This window comes from Chiloscyllium plagiosum, unplaced genomic scaffold (assembly GCF_037043375.1).
Source record: "Chiloscyllium plagiosum isolate Xiang-an unplaced genomic scaffold, Cpla_swu_hap1 HiC_scaffold_3, whole genome shotgun sequence".
NCBI lineage: Eukaryota > Metazoa > Chordata > Chondrichthyes > Orectolobiformes > Hemiscylliidae > Chiloscyllium > Chiloscyllium plagiosum.
The window spans coordinates 148,569,794-148,585,744 of record NW_028270141.1 but is presented as its reverse complement, the minus strand read 5'-3'; the positions used below and the strand labels follow the sequence as shown (position 1 = coordinate 148,585,744).

The window sequence follows — 15,951 nt, the reverse complement described above, 5'->3', positions numbered from 1 at the left end:
AAGAAACTTAAAGGTTAGGGATAAGTAAAAAAAAAAGCTTATGGCAGATACTGAGAGTCCTTAAAGGAGTATAAAAAATTCATTTACAAAGAAAATTGGAAAAACTAAGACTTAAGAAAGCATTGAGGGGTAGAATAAAGGAAAACCCAATAGGCTTCTTAAATATATGAAGGTGAAGAGAATGACTAGAGAAAGAGTAGGGTCCATTCAAGGTAATCTGTGTGAGGTCTTTGAAGACCTGATAGAATGTTTTGCATCAGTCTTCATAATGAAAAAAGACAGTGCAATTATCGCCATCTGGGTGGAGGACTATGAAGTATTAGTGGAAATTAACAGTGTGATGAGGGACTAGCAGATAAATGTGCAGGCTGGATAAGATGTATCCCAGGTTGTTGAGAATGACAAAGGGAGGAGATAATAGACGCCCTCGTGGTAATTTCCAACTTCTCTCTGGCCAGAGGTGAGGTGCCAAAGGTCTGGAAAACTGCTAACTATCTCACCCACTGTCCTGCTACCTTGAGGGAACGGTGGATATGCACACCAAGGTTCCTCTGAGCTTCAGTACTTTCCACTGTCCTACCATTCATAGTATAATCTCTTGCCTTATTAGCCCTCCCCAAGTGCATTATAGAGTCATACAGCATGGAAACTGACCCTTTGGTCCAACTCATCCACGTTGACCAGATATCCCAATCTGATCTAGTCACATTTGCCAGCATTTGGCCCATAACCCTTCCTATTCATATACCCTTCCAGATGTCTTTAATTTGTTTTAATTGTACCAGCCTCCACCACCTCCTCTGGGACTCATTCCGTACTCATGCTATTGAAGGGTGCCTGATGATCTCTGGAATCCTATCCTAGTGTAGACTGCACTCCACCGGTGTAGATTAACCTGATATTTCACAGCCCATTAGTGCTACTGAACGAGAGTGCAGCTGGTTGGTTTAATGACATCCCTAAGTCTTGAAATAAAAATCTCTAAAGTTATAATTTTGTGGCTCCAACTGTTTAATCTATTCAGATATCTTGTTGATTCTTGTTCCCTCTCACCCTGATTGTTTCTTCGTAGAATCTACGTCCTCAGGATGAGAAGAGTCGGACTATGTTTAGCGCTTCCGTCAGTATCCCTGCTATTGCACGATCTCGCACAGAACCGGGCCGCTCCATGAGTGCCAGCAGTGGGCTGTCGTCAAGTAAGATTTCACTCTGCCTTGATCCTTATAGAAAATTGATGACCTACTTGTGATATGTGCCACTCAGCCTTGTTAATGCAGTAGTTGTGGCTTGCTATCCTCCTCAATGATAGTAAAATAGCAGGCAAACAGGTTCAACCACTTCTGTTACTGAGCCATTTAATGCTGCACAGTCAGAGGCAAGCTCTCAACTGAGAAAGGTCTGTTCCTAAATCGGACAACAGGCACAGGTGATGAAGAGTATTCAGCCAATCTTCACCCAGACATATTGAAAGAACAGGACCCCATCAGAACCCAGGTTTCTCACCTCATCCACCCATTTTGTGTTTTGATTGTGTAAAGGTGTTCCTGAAGCCCCAATTTGCTTTTCCACATTTTGAGCCTGTACATCTTGGTCTGACAGTCAGGCTTCACTACAACAACTTGCACTTACAGACCACGTTTGTCCTGCGGGACTTCTTAAATAGGTATAAGGATGTCAGGCTGATAGGTGGCAGCAAGGCATTCAAAGTCTTGAACATAGAGCTGGATTTGATAGGGATTTGTAAGATGAAAAGACAATGAGAACCATGAATGTATCCTTTTACTGTGGGATCAGTTTATTTTGTTCATGTTTCACATGTTACTGTTCCTACAGGATCAACCGCACAAAATGGAAGTGCCCTTCGAAGAGAATTCTCAGGAGGAAACTATGTCAACAAACGTCAGCCAATGACGTCGCCATCCGACGGCTCGCTTTCTTCGGGTGGAATGGATCCGGGAAGTGATGTTCCAACAAGGGAGTTTGAGCGTGATGTAATTCTCACTTTAATATTTTTCCCTCACATCCCAATCTATCATTTCTATTGTAAGATCTCTTTACATAAGATTCCATCCATGAAGCTTCTTAACAACATTTCAAACATCTCTAGAATGTTGACACCCCAGCCCAATCTAGCAAGTCTACTGTCAAACTGAACACCCACCCCCATTTCACCAATGCCTGATTGCACCTTCTGCACCCTACTGTCAGACAGAGACTCCACCCTGTGCCACCTCCTACACTCCCTGGGCCAGTGTCTCTGGCTGATGGAGAGTGTTACATGTCAATGATGCCAAATTGGAGTGGAGTTGTATACCAACCAGTTTCAGTTTCCATCTCCTGAAAAACATTAGGAAACAAAGTTGGTTTTTCCAACACTCTGGCTGCTTCAATGGTCATTTTTGTTCATTGCTGAGAACACAAATTATCAGAGTTATCAAATGAAATCACACAGTTTGTCAAAAAAAGTTCATATTAAAGAAGGGTGAAGATTGTAAAGATTCCTTTCACCAAAATCTCCAAATTCATTGCTATTCAAGAGCTGACTTTGGTCATTTGTTTCGGCCAGTTCCTGTTTTCTCCTTCGCATTGTTACACCAGATTAGCGTTACAATGGATTCGCATTGTTACAATGGATTAGCGTTGTTACACTGGATTAACGTTGTTACAGTGGATTGGCATTGTTACAATGGATTAGCGTAGTTACACCAGATTAGCGTTGTTACAATGGATTAGCGTAGTTACACCGGATTAGGGTTGTTACACCGGATTAGGGTTGTTACACCGGATTAGCGTTGTTACACCAGATAAGGGTTGTTTAACCGGATTAGCGTTGATACACCGGATTAGCATTGTTACACCGGATTAGCGTTGTTACAATGGATTAGCATTGTTACACCAGATAAGGGTTGTTTAACCGGATTAGCGTTGATACACCGGATTAGCGTAGTTACACCGGATTAGAGTTGTTACACCGAATTAGCGTAGTTACACCGGATTAGTGTTGGTACAATGCATTAGCGTTGTTACGATGCATTAGCGTTGATACACCGGATTAGGATTGTTACAGTGGATTAGCGTTGTTACACCGGATTAGCGTTGTTACACCGGATTAGCGTTGTTACAATGGATTAGCGTTGTTACACCGGATTAGTGTTGTTACGATGCATTAGCGTTGATACACCGGATTAGGATTGTTACAGTGGATTAGCGTTGTTACACCGGATTAGTGTTGTTACACCGGATTAGTGTTGTTACACCGGATTAGCGTTGTTACAATGGATTAGCGTTGTTACAATGGATTAGGGTTGTTACAATGGATTAGTGTTGTTTCAGTGGATTAGTGTCGTTACAATGGATTAGCGTTGATACAGTGGATTACCATTGTTACACCGGAATAACGTTGTTACACTGGATTAGCGTTGTTTCACCGGATTAGTGTTGTTACAGTGGATTAGCGTTGTTACAGTGGATTAGCGTTGTTACACCGGATTAGCGTTGTTGCTATGGATTAGCGTTGTTACACCGGATTAGCGTTGTTACACCGGATTAGCGTTGTTACACTGGATTAACATTGGTACAATGGATTAACGTTGTTACAATGGATTAGCGTTGTTACAATGGATTAGGGTTGTTACAATGGATTAGTGTTGTTTCAGTGGATTAGTGTCGTTACAATGGATTAGCGTTGATACAGTGGATTACCATTGTTACACCGGAATAACGTTGTTACACCAGATTAGCGTTGTTTCACCGGATTAGTGTTGTTACAGTGGATTAGCGTTGTTACAGTGGATTTGCGTTGTTACACCGGATTAGCGTTGTTGCTATGGATTAGCGTTGTTACACCGGATTAGCGTTGTTACACTGGATTAACATTGGTACAATGGATTAACGTTGTTACAATGGATTGGCGTTGTTACATTGGATTAGCGTAGTTCCACCAGATTAGCGTTGTTACAATGCATTAGCGTTGTTTCAGTGGATTAGTGTCGTTACAATGGATTAGCGTTGATACAGTGGATTGCCATTGTTAAACCGGATTAACGTTGTTACACCAGATTAGCGTTGTTTCACCGGATTAGTGTTGTTACAGTGGATTAGCGTTGTTACACCGGATTAGCGTTGTTACACCGGATTAGCGTAGTTACACCAGATTAGCGTTGTTACAATGGATTAGCGTTGATACACCGGATTAGTGTTGTTACACCGGATTAGCGTTACACCAGATTAACGTTGTTACAATGGATTAGCATTGTTACACCGGATTAGTGATGTTACACCGGATTAGCGTAGTTACACCGGATTAGTGTTGGTACAATGCATTACCGTTGTTACACCAGATTAGCGTTGTTACAGTGGGTTAGCGTTGTTACAGAGGATTAGCATTGTTAAACCGGATTAGCATTGTTTAACCAGATTAGTGTTTTTATACCGGATTAGGGTTGTTGCTATGGATTAGCGTTGTTACAGTGGATTAGCGTTGTTACACCGGATTAGCGTTGTTACACCGGATTAGCGTTGTTACAACAGATTAGTGTTGTTACACCGGATTAGGGTTGTTTCAGTGGATTAGCGTTGTTACACCGGATTAGCGTTGTTACACCGGATTAGCGTTGTTACACCGGATTAGCGTTGTTAAACCGGATTAGTGTTTTTACACCGGATTAGGGTTGTTGCTATGGATTAGCGTTGTTACACCGGATTAACGTTGTTACACCGGATTAGCGTTGTTTCAGTGGATTAGGGTTGTTACACCGGATTAGTGTTGTTACACCAGATTAGCGTTGTTACAGAGGGTTAGCATTGTTAAACCGGATTAGCATTTTTTAACCAGATTAGTGTTTTTATACCGGATTAGGGTTGTTGCTATGGATTAGCGTTGTTACACCGGATTAGCGTTGTTACAACAGATTAGTGTTGTTACAGTGGATTAGCGTTGTTACACCGGATTAGCGTTGTTACACCGGATTAGCGTTGTTAAACCGGATTAACGTTGTTACACCGGATTAGCGTTGTTTCAGTGGATTAGTGTTGTTACACCGGATTAGCGTTGTTACACCGGATTAGCGTTGTTTCAGTGGATTAGCGTTGTTACAATCAATTAGTGTTGTTACACCGGATTAGCGTTGTTTCAGTGGATTAGGGTTGTTACACCAGATTAGCGTTGTTACAGTGGGTTAGCGTTGTTACAGAGGATTAGCATTGTTAAACCGGATTAGCATTGTTTAACCAGATTAGTGTTTTTATACCGGATTAGGGTTGTTGCTATGGATTAGCATTGTTACACCAGATTAACGTTGTTACAGTGGATTAGCGTTGTTACACCGGATTAGCGTTGTTACACCGGATTAGCGTTGTTACAACAGATTAGTGTTGTTACACCGGATTAGGGTTGTTTCAGTGGATTAGCGTTGTTACACCGGATTAGCATTGTTAAACCGGATTAGTGTTTTTACACCGGATTAGGGTTGTTGCTATGGATTAGCGTTGTTACACCGGATTAGCGTTGTTACACCGGATTAGTGTTGTTACACCGGATTAGGGTTGTTTCAGTGGATTAGGGTTGTTACACCGGATTAGCGTTGTTACACCGGATTAGCATTGTTAAACCGGATTAGTGTTTTTACACCGGATTAGGGTTGTTGCTATGGATTAGCGTTGTTACACCGGATTAGCGTTGTTTCAATGGATTAGTGTTGTTACACCGGATTAGCGTTGTTACACCGGATTAGCGTTGTTACACCGGATTAGCGTTGTTGCAGTGGATTAGCGTTGTTACAATCGATTAGTGTTGTTACACCGGATTAGCGTTGTTTCAGTGAATTAGGGTTGTTACACCGGATTAGTGTTGTTACACCGGATTAGTGTTGTTACACCGGATTAGCGTCGTTACACCGGATTAGCGTCGTTTCAGTGGATTAGTGTTGTTACACCGGATTAGGGTTGTTACACCGGATTAGGGTTGTTTCAGTGGATTAGCGTTGTTACACTGGATTAGCGTTGTCACAGTGGATTAGCGTTGTTTCAGCGGATTAGCATTGTTACACCGGATTAACGTTGTCTCAGTGAATTAGTGTTGTTACACCGGATTAGTGTTGTTACACCGGATTAGCGTTGTTACACCGGATTAGCGTTGTTTCAGTGGATTAGTGTTGTTACACCGGATTAGGGTTGTTACACCGGATTAGGGTTGTTACACCGGATTAGGCTGGTTTCAGTGGATTAGCATTGTTACACTGGATTAGCGTTGTTACAGTGGATTAGCGTTGTTTCAGCGGATTAGCGTTGTTACAACAGATTAGTGTTGTTACACCGGATTAGGGTTGTTTCAGTGGATTAGCGTTGTTACACCGGATTAGCGTTGTTACACCGGATTAGCGTTGTTACACCGGATTAGCGTTGTTACACCGGATTAGCGTTGTTACACCGGATTAACGTTGTTACACCGGATTAGCGTTGTTACACCGGATTAACGTTGTTACACCGGATTAGCGTTGTTACAACAGATTAGTGTTGTTACACTGGATTAGCGTTGTTTCAGTGGATTAGCGTTGTTACACCGGATTAGAGTTGTTACAGTGGATTAGCGTTGTTTCCGTGGATTAGCGTTGTTACACCGGATTAGGGTTGTTGCAATGGATTAGTGTTGTTACACCGGATTAGGGTTGTTGCACCGGATTAGGGTTGTTACACTGGATTAGCGTTGTTACACCGGATTAGCGTTGTTGCACCGGATTAGGGTTGTTACACTGGATTAGCGTTGTTACAGTGGATTAGTGTTGTTACACCGGATTAGGGTTGTTACACCGGATTAGTGTTGTACAGTGGATTAGCGTTGTTACACCGGATTAGCGTTGTTACACCGGATTAGGGTTGTTACACCGGATTAGTGTTGTTACACCGGATTAGTGTTGTTACACCGGATTAGCGTTGTTACACCGGATTAGTGTTGTTACACCGGATTAGTGTTGTTACACCGGATTAGTGTTGTTACAATAGATTAGGGTTGTTACACCGGATCAGCATTGATACACCGGATTAGTGTTGTTACACCGGATTAGTGTTGTTACACCGGATTAGTGTTGTTACACCGGATTAGTGTTGTTACACCGGATTAGGGTTGTTACACCGGATTAGGGTTGTTTCACCGGATTAGTGTTGTTACACCGGATTAGTGTTGTTACACCGGATTAGTGTTGTTACACCGGATTAGTGTTGTTACAATAGATTAGGGTTGTTACACCGGATCAGCATTGATACACTGGATTAGGGTTGTTACACCGGATTAGTGTTGTTACACCGGATTAGCGTTGTTACAGTGGGTTAGCGTTATTACAGTGGATTAGCTTTGTTATAGTGGATTAGCATTGTTAAGCCGGATTAGCATTGTTAAACCGGATTAGCATTGTTAAACCGGATTAGTGTTTTTACACCGGATTAGGGTTGTTGCTATGGATTAGCGTTGTTACACCGGATTAACGTTGTTACAATGGATTAGCGTTGATACACCGGATTAACGTTGTTACAATGGATTATCGTTGATACACCGGATTAACGTTGTTACAATGGATTAGCGTAGTTACACCGGATTAGCGTTGTTACACCGGATTAGCGTAGTTACACCAGATTAGCGATGTTACTATGGATTAGCGTTGTTACACTGGATTAGCGTTGTTACACTGGATTAGCGTTGTTTCACCGGATTAACGTTGTTACACTGGATTAGCGTTGTTACACCGGATTAGCGTTGTTACACCGGATTAACATTGTTACACCGGATTAACATTGTTACACCGGATTAGCGTTGTTACACCGGATTAGCGTTGTTACAATGGATTAGCATTGTTACAGTGGATTAGGGTTGTTACACCGGATTAACGTTGTTACAATGGATTAGCGTTGTTACACCGGATTAGCGTTGTTACACCGGATTAACGTTGTTACAATGGATTAGCGTTGTTACACCGGATTAACGTTGTTACACCGGATTAGCATTGTTACACCGGATTAGCGTTGTTACAATGGATTAGCGTTGTTACAGTGGATTAGCGTTGTTACAGTGGATTAGTGTTGTTACACCGGATTAACGTTGTTACAATGGATTAGCGTTGTTACACCGGATTAACGTTGTTACACCGGATTAACGTTGTTACACCGGATTAACGTTGTTACACCGGATTAGCGTTGTTACAATGGATTATCGTTGTTACATTGGATTAGCGTAGTTACACCAGATTAGCGTTGTTACACCGGATTAGCGTTGTTTCACCGGATTAGTGTTGTTACAGTGGATTAGCGTTGTTACAGTGGATTAGCGTTGTTACAGTGGATTAGCGCTGTTACACCGGATTAACGTTGTTACACCGGATTAATGTTGTTACACCGGATTAACGTTGTTACACCGGATTAACGTTGTTACACCGGATTAATGTTGTTACACCGGATTAATGTTGTTACACCGGATTAGCGTTGTTACACCGGATTAGTGTTGTTACACCGGATTAGTGTTGTTACAATGGATTAGAGTCGTTACAATGGATTCGCCTTGTTACAATGGATTAGTGTTGTTACACCGGATTAGCGTTGTTACACAGGATTAGCGTTGTTACACTGGATTAGTGTTGTTACACCCGATTAACGTTGTTACACCGGATTAGCGTTGTTACACCGGATTAACATTGTTACACCGGATTAGCGTTGTTACACTGGATTAACGTTGTTACACCGGATTAACGTTGTTACACCGGATTAGTGTTGTTACAATGGATTAGAGTCGTTACAATGGATTAGCCTTGTAACAATGGATTAGTGTTGTTACACCGGATTAGCGTAGTTCCACTGGATTAGCGTTGTTACACCGGATTAGCGTTGTTACACAGGTTTAGCGTTGTTACACCGGGTTAGGGTTGTTACACCGGATTAGCGTAGTTCCACTGGATTAGGGTTGTTACACCGGATTAGGGTTGTTGCAATGGATTAGTGTTGTTACACCGGATTAGCGTTGTTACACCGGATTAGCGTTGTTACACCGGATTAGTGTTGTTACACTGGATTAGTGTTGTTACACCGGATTAGCGTTGTTACAGTGGATTAGCGTTGTTACACCGGATTAACGTTGTTACACCGGATTAGCGTTGTTACAGTGGATTAGCGTTGTTACACCGGATTAACGTTGTTACACCGGATTAGCGTTGTTACAGTGGATTAGCGTTGTTACACCAGATAAGGGTTGTTGAACCGGATTAGCGAAGTTACTCCGGATTAGGGTTGTTACACCGGATTAGGGTTGTTACACCGGATTAGTGTTGTTACACCGGATTAGCGTTGTTACACCGGATTAGTGTTGTAACACCGGATTAGCGTTGTTACACCGGATTAGTGTAGTTACAATGGATTAGCGTTGATACACCGGATTAGGGTTGTTACAATCGATTAGCGTTGATAAACCGGATTAGTGTTGTTACACCGGATTAGTGTTGTAACACCGGATTAGCGTTGTTACACCGGATTAGTGTAGTTACAATGGATTAGCGTTGTTACACCAGCTTAGCGTCGTTACACCGGATTAGCATTGTTACACCGGATTAGTGTAGTTACAATGGATTAGCGTTGTTACACCAGCTTAGCGTCGTTACACCGGATTAGCATTGTTACACCGGATTAGCATTGTTACACCAGATATGGGTTGTTACACCAGATAAGGGTTGTTTAACCCGATTAGGGTTGTTACACCGGATTAGCGTTGTTACACCGGATTAGCGTTGATACACCGGATTAGCGTTGATACACCGGATTAGGGTTGATACACCGGATTAGGGTAGTTACACCGGATTAGGGTTGTTACACCGGATTAGGGTTGTTACACCGGATTAGCGTTGATACACCGGATTAGGGTTGTTACACCGGATTAGGGTTGTTACACCGGATTAGGGTTGTTACAATCGATTAGCGTTGATACACCGGATTAGCGTTGATACACCGGATTAGCATTGTTACACCGGATTAGCGTTGTTACAATGGATTAGCATTGTTACACCAGATAAGGGTTGTTTAACCGGATTAGCGTTGATACACCGGATTAGCGTAGTTACACCGGATTAGAGTTGTTACACCGAATTAGCGTAGTTACACCGGATTAGTGTTGGTACAATGCATTAGCGTTGATACACCGGATTAGGATTGTTACAGTGGATTAGCGTTGTTACACCGGATTAGCGTTGTTACACCGGATTAGCGTTGTTACAATGGATTAGCGTTGTTACACCGGATTAGTGTTGTTACGATGCATTAGCGTTGATACACCGGATTAGGATTGTTACAGTGGATTAGCGTTGTTACACCGGATTAGTGTTGTTACACCGGATTAGTGTTGTTACACCGGATTAGCGTTGTTACAATGGATTAGCGTTGTTACAATGGATTAGGGTTGTTACAATGGATTAGTGTTGTTTCAGTGGATTAGTGTCGTTACAATGGATTAGCGTTGATACAGTGGATTACCATTGTTACACCGGAATAACGTTGTTACACCAGATTAGCGTTGTTTCACCGGATTAGTGTTGTTACAGTGGATTAGCGTTGTTACAGTGGATTAGCGTTGTTACACCGGATTAGCGTTGTTGCTATGGATTAGCGTTGTTACACCGGATTAGCGTTGTTACACCGGATTAGCGTTGTTACACTGGATTAACATTGGTACAATGGATTAACGTTGTTACAATGGATTAGCGTTGTTACAATGGATTAACGTTGTTACAATGGATTAACGTTGTTACAATGGATTAGCGTTGTTACAATGGATTAGGGTTGTTACAATGGATTAGTGTTGTTTCAGTGGATTAGTGTCGTTACAATGGATTAGCGTTGATACAGTGGATTACCATTGTTACACCGGAATAACGTTGTTACACCAGATTAGCGTTGTTTCACCGGATTAGTGTTGTTACAGTGGATTAGCGTTGTTACAGTGGATTAGCGTTGTTGCTATGGATTAGCGTTGTTACACCGGATTAGCGTTGTTGCTATGGATTAGCGTTGTTACACCGGATTAGCGTTGTTACACTGGATTAACATTGGTACAATGGATTAACGTTGTTACAATGGATTGGCGTTGTTACATTGGATTAGCGTAGTTCCACCAGATTAGCGTTGTTACAATGCATTAGCGTTGTTTCAGTGGATTAGTGTCGTTACAATGGATTAGCGTTGATACAGTGGATTGCCATTGTTAAACCGGATTAACGTTGTTACACCAGATTAGCGTTGTTTCACCGGATTAGTGTTGTTACAGTGGATTAGCGTTGTTACACCGGATTAGCGTTGTTACATTGGATTAGCGTAGTTACACCAGATTAGCGTTGTTACAATGGATTAGCGTTGATACACCGGATTAGTGTTGTTACACCGGATTAGCGTTACACCAGATTAACGTTGTTACAATGGATTAGCATTGTTACACCGGATTAGTGATGTTACACCGGATTAGCGTAGTTACACCGGATTAGTGTTGGTACAATGCATTACCGTTGTTACACCGGATTAGTGTTGTTACACCAGATTAGTGTTGTTACACCAGATTAGCGTTGTTACAGTGGGTTAGCGTTGTTACAGAGGATTAGCATTGTTAAACCGGATTAGCATTGTTTAACCAGATTAGTGTTTTTATACCGGATTAGGGTTGTTGCTATGGATTAGCGTTGTTACACCGGATTAACGTTGTTACAGTGGATTAGCGTTGTTACACCGGATTAGCGTTGTTACACCGGATTAGCGTTGTTACAACAGATTAGTGTTGTTACACCGGATTAGGGTTGTTTCAGTGGATTAGCGTTGTTACACCGGATTAGCGTTGTTACACCGGATTAGCATTGTTAAACCGGATTAGTGTTTTTACACCGGATTAGGGTTGTTGCTATGGATTAGCGTTGTTACACCGGATTAACGTTGTTACACCGGATTAGCGTTGTTTCAGTGGATTAGTGTTGTTACACCGGATTAGCGTTGTTACACCGGATTAGCGTTGTTTCAGTGGATTAGCGTTGTTACAATCGATTAGTGTTGTTACACCGGATTAGCGTTGTTTCAGTGGATTAGGGTTGTTACACCAGATTAGCGTTGTTACAGAGGGTTAGCATTGTTAAACCGGATTAGCATTTTTTAACCAGATTAGTGTTTTTATACCGGATTAGGGTTGTTGCTATGGATTAGCGTTGTTACACCGGATTAACGTTGTTACAGTGGATTAGCGTTGTTACACCGGATTAGCGTTGTTACAACAGATTAGTGTTGTTACAGTGGATTAGCGTTGTTACACCGGATTAGCGTTGTTACACCGGATTAGCGTTGTTAAACCGGATTAACGTTGTTACACCGGATTAGCGTTGTTTCAGTGGATTAGTGTTGTTACACCGGATTAGCGTTGTTACACCGGATTAGCGTTGTTTCAGTGGATTAGCGTTGTTACAATCAATTAGTGTTGTTACACCGGATTAGCGTTGTTTCAGTGGATTAGGGTTGTTACACCAGATTAGCGTTGTTACAGTGGGTTAGCGTTGTTACAGAGGATTAGCATTGTTAAACCGGATTAGCATTGTTTAACCAGATTAGTGTTTTTATACCGGATTAGGGTTGTTGCTATGGATTAGCATTGTTACACCAGATTAACGTTGTTACAGTGGATTAGCGTTGTTACACCGGATTAGCGTTGTTACACCGGATTAGCATTGTTAAACCGGATTAGTGTTTTTACACCGGATTAGGGTTGTTGCTATGGATTAGCGTTGTTACACCGGATTAACGTTGTTACACCGGATTAGCGTTGTTACAACAGATTAGTGTTGTTACACCGGATTAGGGTTGTTTCAGTGGATTAGCGTTGTTACACCGGATTAGCGTTGTTACACCGGATTAGCATTGTTAAACCGGATTAGTGTTTTTACACCGGATTAGGGTTGTTGCTATGGATTAGCGTTGTTACACCGGATTAACGTTGTTACACCGGATTAGCGTCGTTACAACAGATTAGTGTTGTTACACCGGATTAGGGTTGTTTCAGTGGATTAGCGTTGTTACACCGGATTAGCGTTGTTACACCGGATTAGCTTTGTTTCAGTGGATTAGCGTTGTTACACCGGATTAGCATTGTTAAACCGGATTAGTGTTTTTACACCGGATTAGGGTTGTTGCTATGGATTAGCGTTGTTACACCGGATTAGCGTTGTTACACCGGATTAGTGTTGTTACACCGGATTAGGGTTGTTTCAGTGGATTAGGGTTGTTACACCGGATTAGCGTTGTTACACCGGATTAGCATTGTTAAACCGGATTAGTGTTTTTACACCGGATTAGGGTTGTTGCTATGGATTAGCGTTGTTACACCGGATTAACGTTGTTACACCGGATTAGCGTTGTTTCAATGGATTAGTGTTGTTACACCGGATTAGCGTTGTTACACCGGATTAGCGTTGTTGCAGTGGATTAGCGTTGTTACAATCGATTAGTGTTGTTACACCGGATTAGCGTTGTTTCAGTGAATTAGGGTTGTTACACCGGATTAGTGTTGTTACACCGGATTAGGGTTGTTACACCGGATTAGCGTCGTTACACCGGATTAGCGTCGTTTCAGTGGATTAGTGTTGTTACACCGGATTAGGGTTGTTACACCGGATTAGGGTTGTTTCAGTGGATTAGCGTTGTTACACTGGATTAGCGTTGTCACAGTGGATTAGCGTTGTTTCAGCGGATTAGCATTGTTACACCGGATTAACGTTGTCTCAGTGAATTAGTGTTGTTACACCGGATTAGTGTTGTTACACCGGATTAGCGTTGTTACACCGGATTAGCGTTGTTTCAGTGGATTAGTGTTGTTACACCGGATTAGGGTTGTTACACCGGATTAGGGTTGTTACACCGGATTAGGGTTGTTACACCGGATTAGGCTGGTTTCAGTGGATTAGCATTGTTACACTGGATTAGCGTTGTTACAGTGGATTAGCGTTGTTTCAGCGGATTAGCATTGTTACAACAGATTAGTGTTGTTACACCGGATTAGGGTTGTTTCAGTGGATTAGCGTTGTTACACCGGATTAGCGTTGTTACACCGGATTAGCGTTGTTACACCGGATTAACGTTGTTACACCGGATTAGCGTTGTTACACCGGATTAGCGTTGTTACAACAGATTAGTGTTGTTACACTGGATTAGCGTTGTTTCAGTGGATTAGCGTTGTTACACCGGATTAGCGTTGTTTCAGTGGATTAGCGTTGTTACACCGGATTAGCGTTGTTACACCGGATTAACGTTGTTACACCGGATTAGCGTTGTTACACCGGATTAGCGTTGTTACAACAGATTAGTGTTGTTACACTGGATTAGCGTTGTTTCAGTGGATTAGCGTTGTTACACCGGATTAGCGTTGTTACAGTGGATTAGCGTTGTTTCCGTGGATTAGCGTTGTTACGCCGGATTAGGGTTGTTGCAATGGATTAGTGTTGTTACACCGGATTAGCGTTGTTACACTGGATTAGCGTTGTTACACTGGATTAGCGTTGTTACAGTGGATTAGTGTTGTTACACCGGATTAGGGTTGTTACACCGGATTAGTGTTGTTACAGTGGATTAGCGTTGTTACACCGGATTAGCGTTGTTACACCGGATTAGGGTTGTTACACCGGATTAGTGTTGTTACACCGGATTAGTGTTGTTACACCGGATTAGCGTTGTTACACCGGATTAGGGTTGTTACAATTAATTAGCGTTGTTACACCGGATTAGCGTTGTTACACCAGATTAGGATTGTTACACCGGATTAGCGTTGTTACAGTGGATTAGCGTTGTTACACCGGATTAGGGTTGTTTCACCGGATTAGTGTTGTTAAACCGGATCAATGTTGTTACAATGTATTAGCGTTGTAACACCAGATTAGCGATGTTACACCGGATTAGTGTTGTTACACCGGATTAGGGTTGTTACACCGGATTAGTGTTGTTACAATAGATTAGGGTTGTTACACCGGATCAGCATTGATACAATGGATTAGGGTTGTTACACCGGAGTAGCGTTGATACACTGGATTAGGGTTGTTACACCGGATTAGTGTTGTTACACCGGATTAGTGTTGTTACAATAGATTAGGGTTGTTACACCGGATCAGCATTGATACAATGGATTAGTGTTGTTACACCGGAGTAGCGTTGATACACTGGATTAGGGTTGTTACACCGGATTAGTGTTGTTACACCGGATTAGCGTTGTTACAGTGGGTTAGCGTTATTACAGTGGATTAGCTTTGTTATAGTGGATTAGCATTGTTAAACCGGATTAGCATTGTTAAACCGGATTAGCATTGTTAAACCGGATTAGTGTTTTTACACCGGATTAGGGTTGTTGCTATGGATTAGCGTTGATACACCGGATTAACGTTGTTACAATGGATTATCGTTGATACAACGGATTAACGTTGTTACAATGGATTAGCGTAGTTACACCGGATTAGCGTTGTTACACCGGATTAACGTTGTTACAATGGATTAGCGTTGATACACCGGATTAACGTTGTTACAATGGATTATCGTTGATACACCGGATTAACGTTGTTACAATGGATTAGCATTGTTACACCGGATTAGCGTTGTTACACCGGATTAGCGTAGTTACACCAGATTAGCGATGTTACAATGGATTAGCGTTGTTACACTGGATTAGCGTTGTTACACTGGATTAGCGTTGTTTCACCGGATTAACGTTGTTACACTGGATTAGCGTTGTTACACCGGATTAGCGTTGTTACACCGGATTAACATTGTTACACCGGATTAACATTGTTACACCGGATTAGCGTTGTTACAATGGATTAGCGTTGTTACATTGGAATAGCGTAATTACACCAGATTAGCGTTGTTACACCGGATTAGCGTTGTTACACCGGATTAACGTTGTTACAATGGATTAGC

General features: G+C 42.0%; 1 protein-coding gene across 18 annotated transcripts in view; it reads left to right on the top strand.

The window, feature by feature from the left end:
- The window catches only part of LOC122548528 (serine/threonine-protein kinase MRCK alpha-like), a 595,544-nt gene that overhangs the window by 562,931 nt on the left and 16,662 nt on the right, over positions 1-15,951 (top strand). For all 18 annotated transcript variants that reach the window (XM_087984221.1, XM_087984211.1, XM_087984208.1 and 15 more), the window contains 2 exons: positions 1,073-1,196; positions 1,834-1,991. In XM_087984221.1, coding sequence (XP_087840347.1) covers positions 1,073-1,196; positions 1,834-1,991 — 282 coding nt within the window. The remainder of the gene's footprint in view (positions 1-1,072; positions 1,197-1,833; positions 1,992-15,951) is intronic.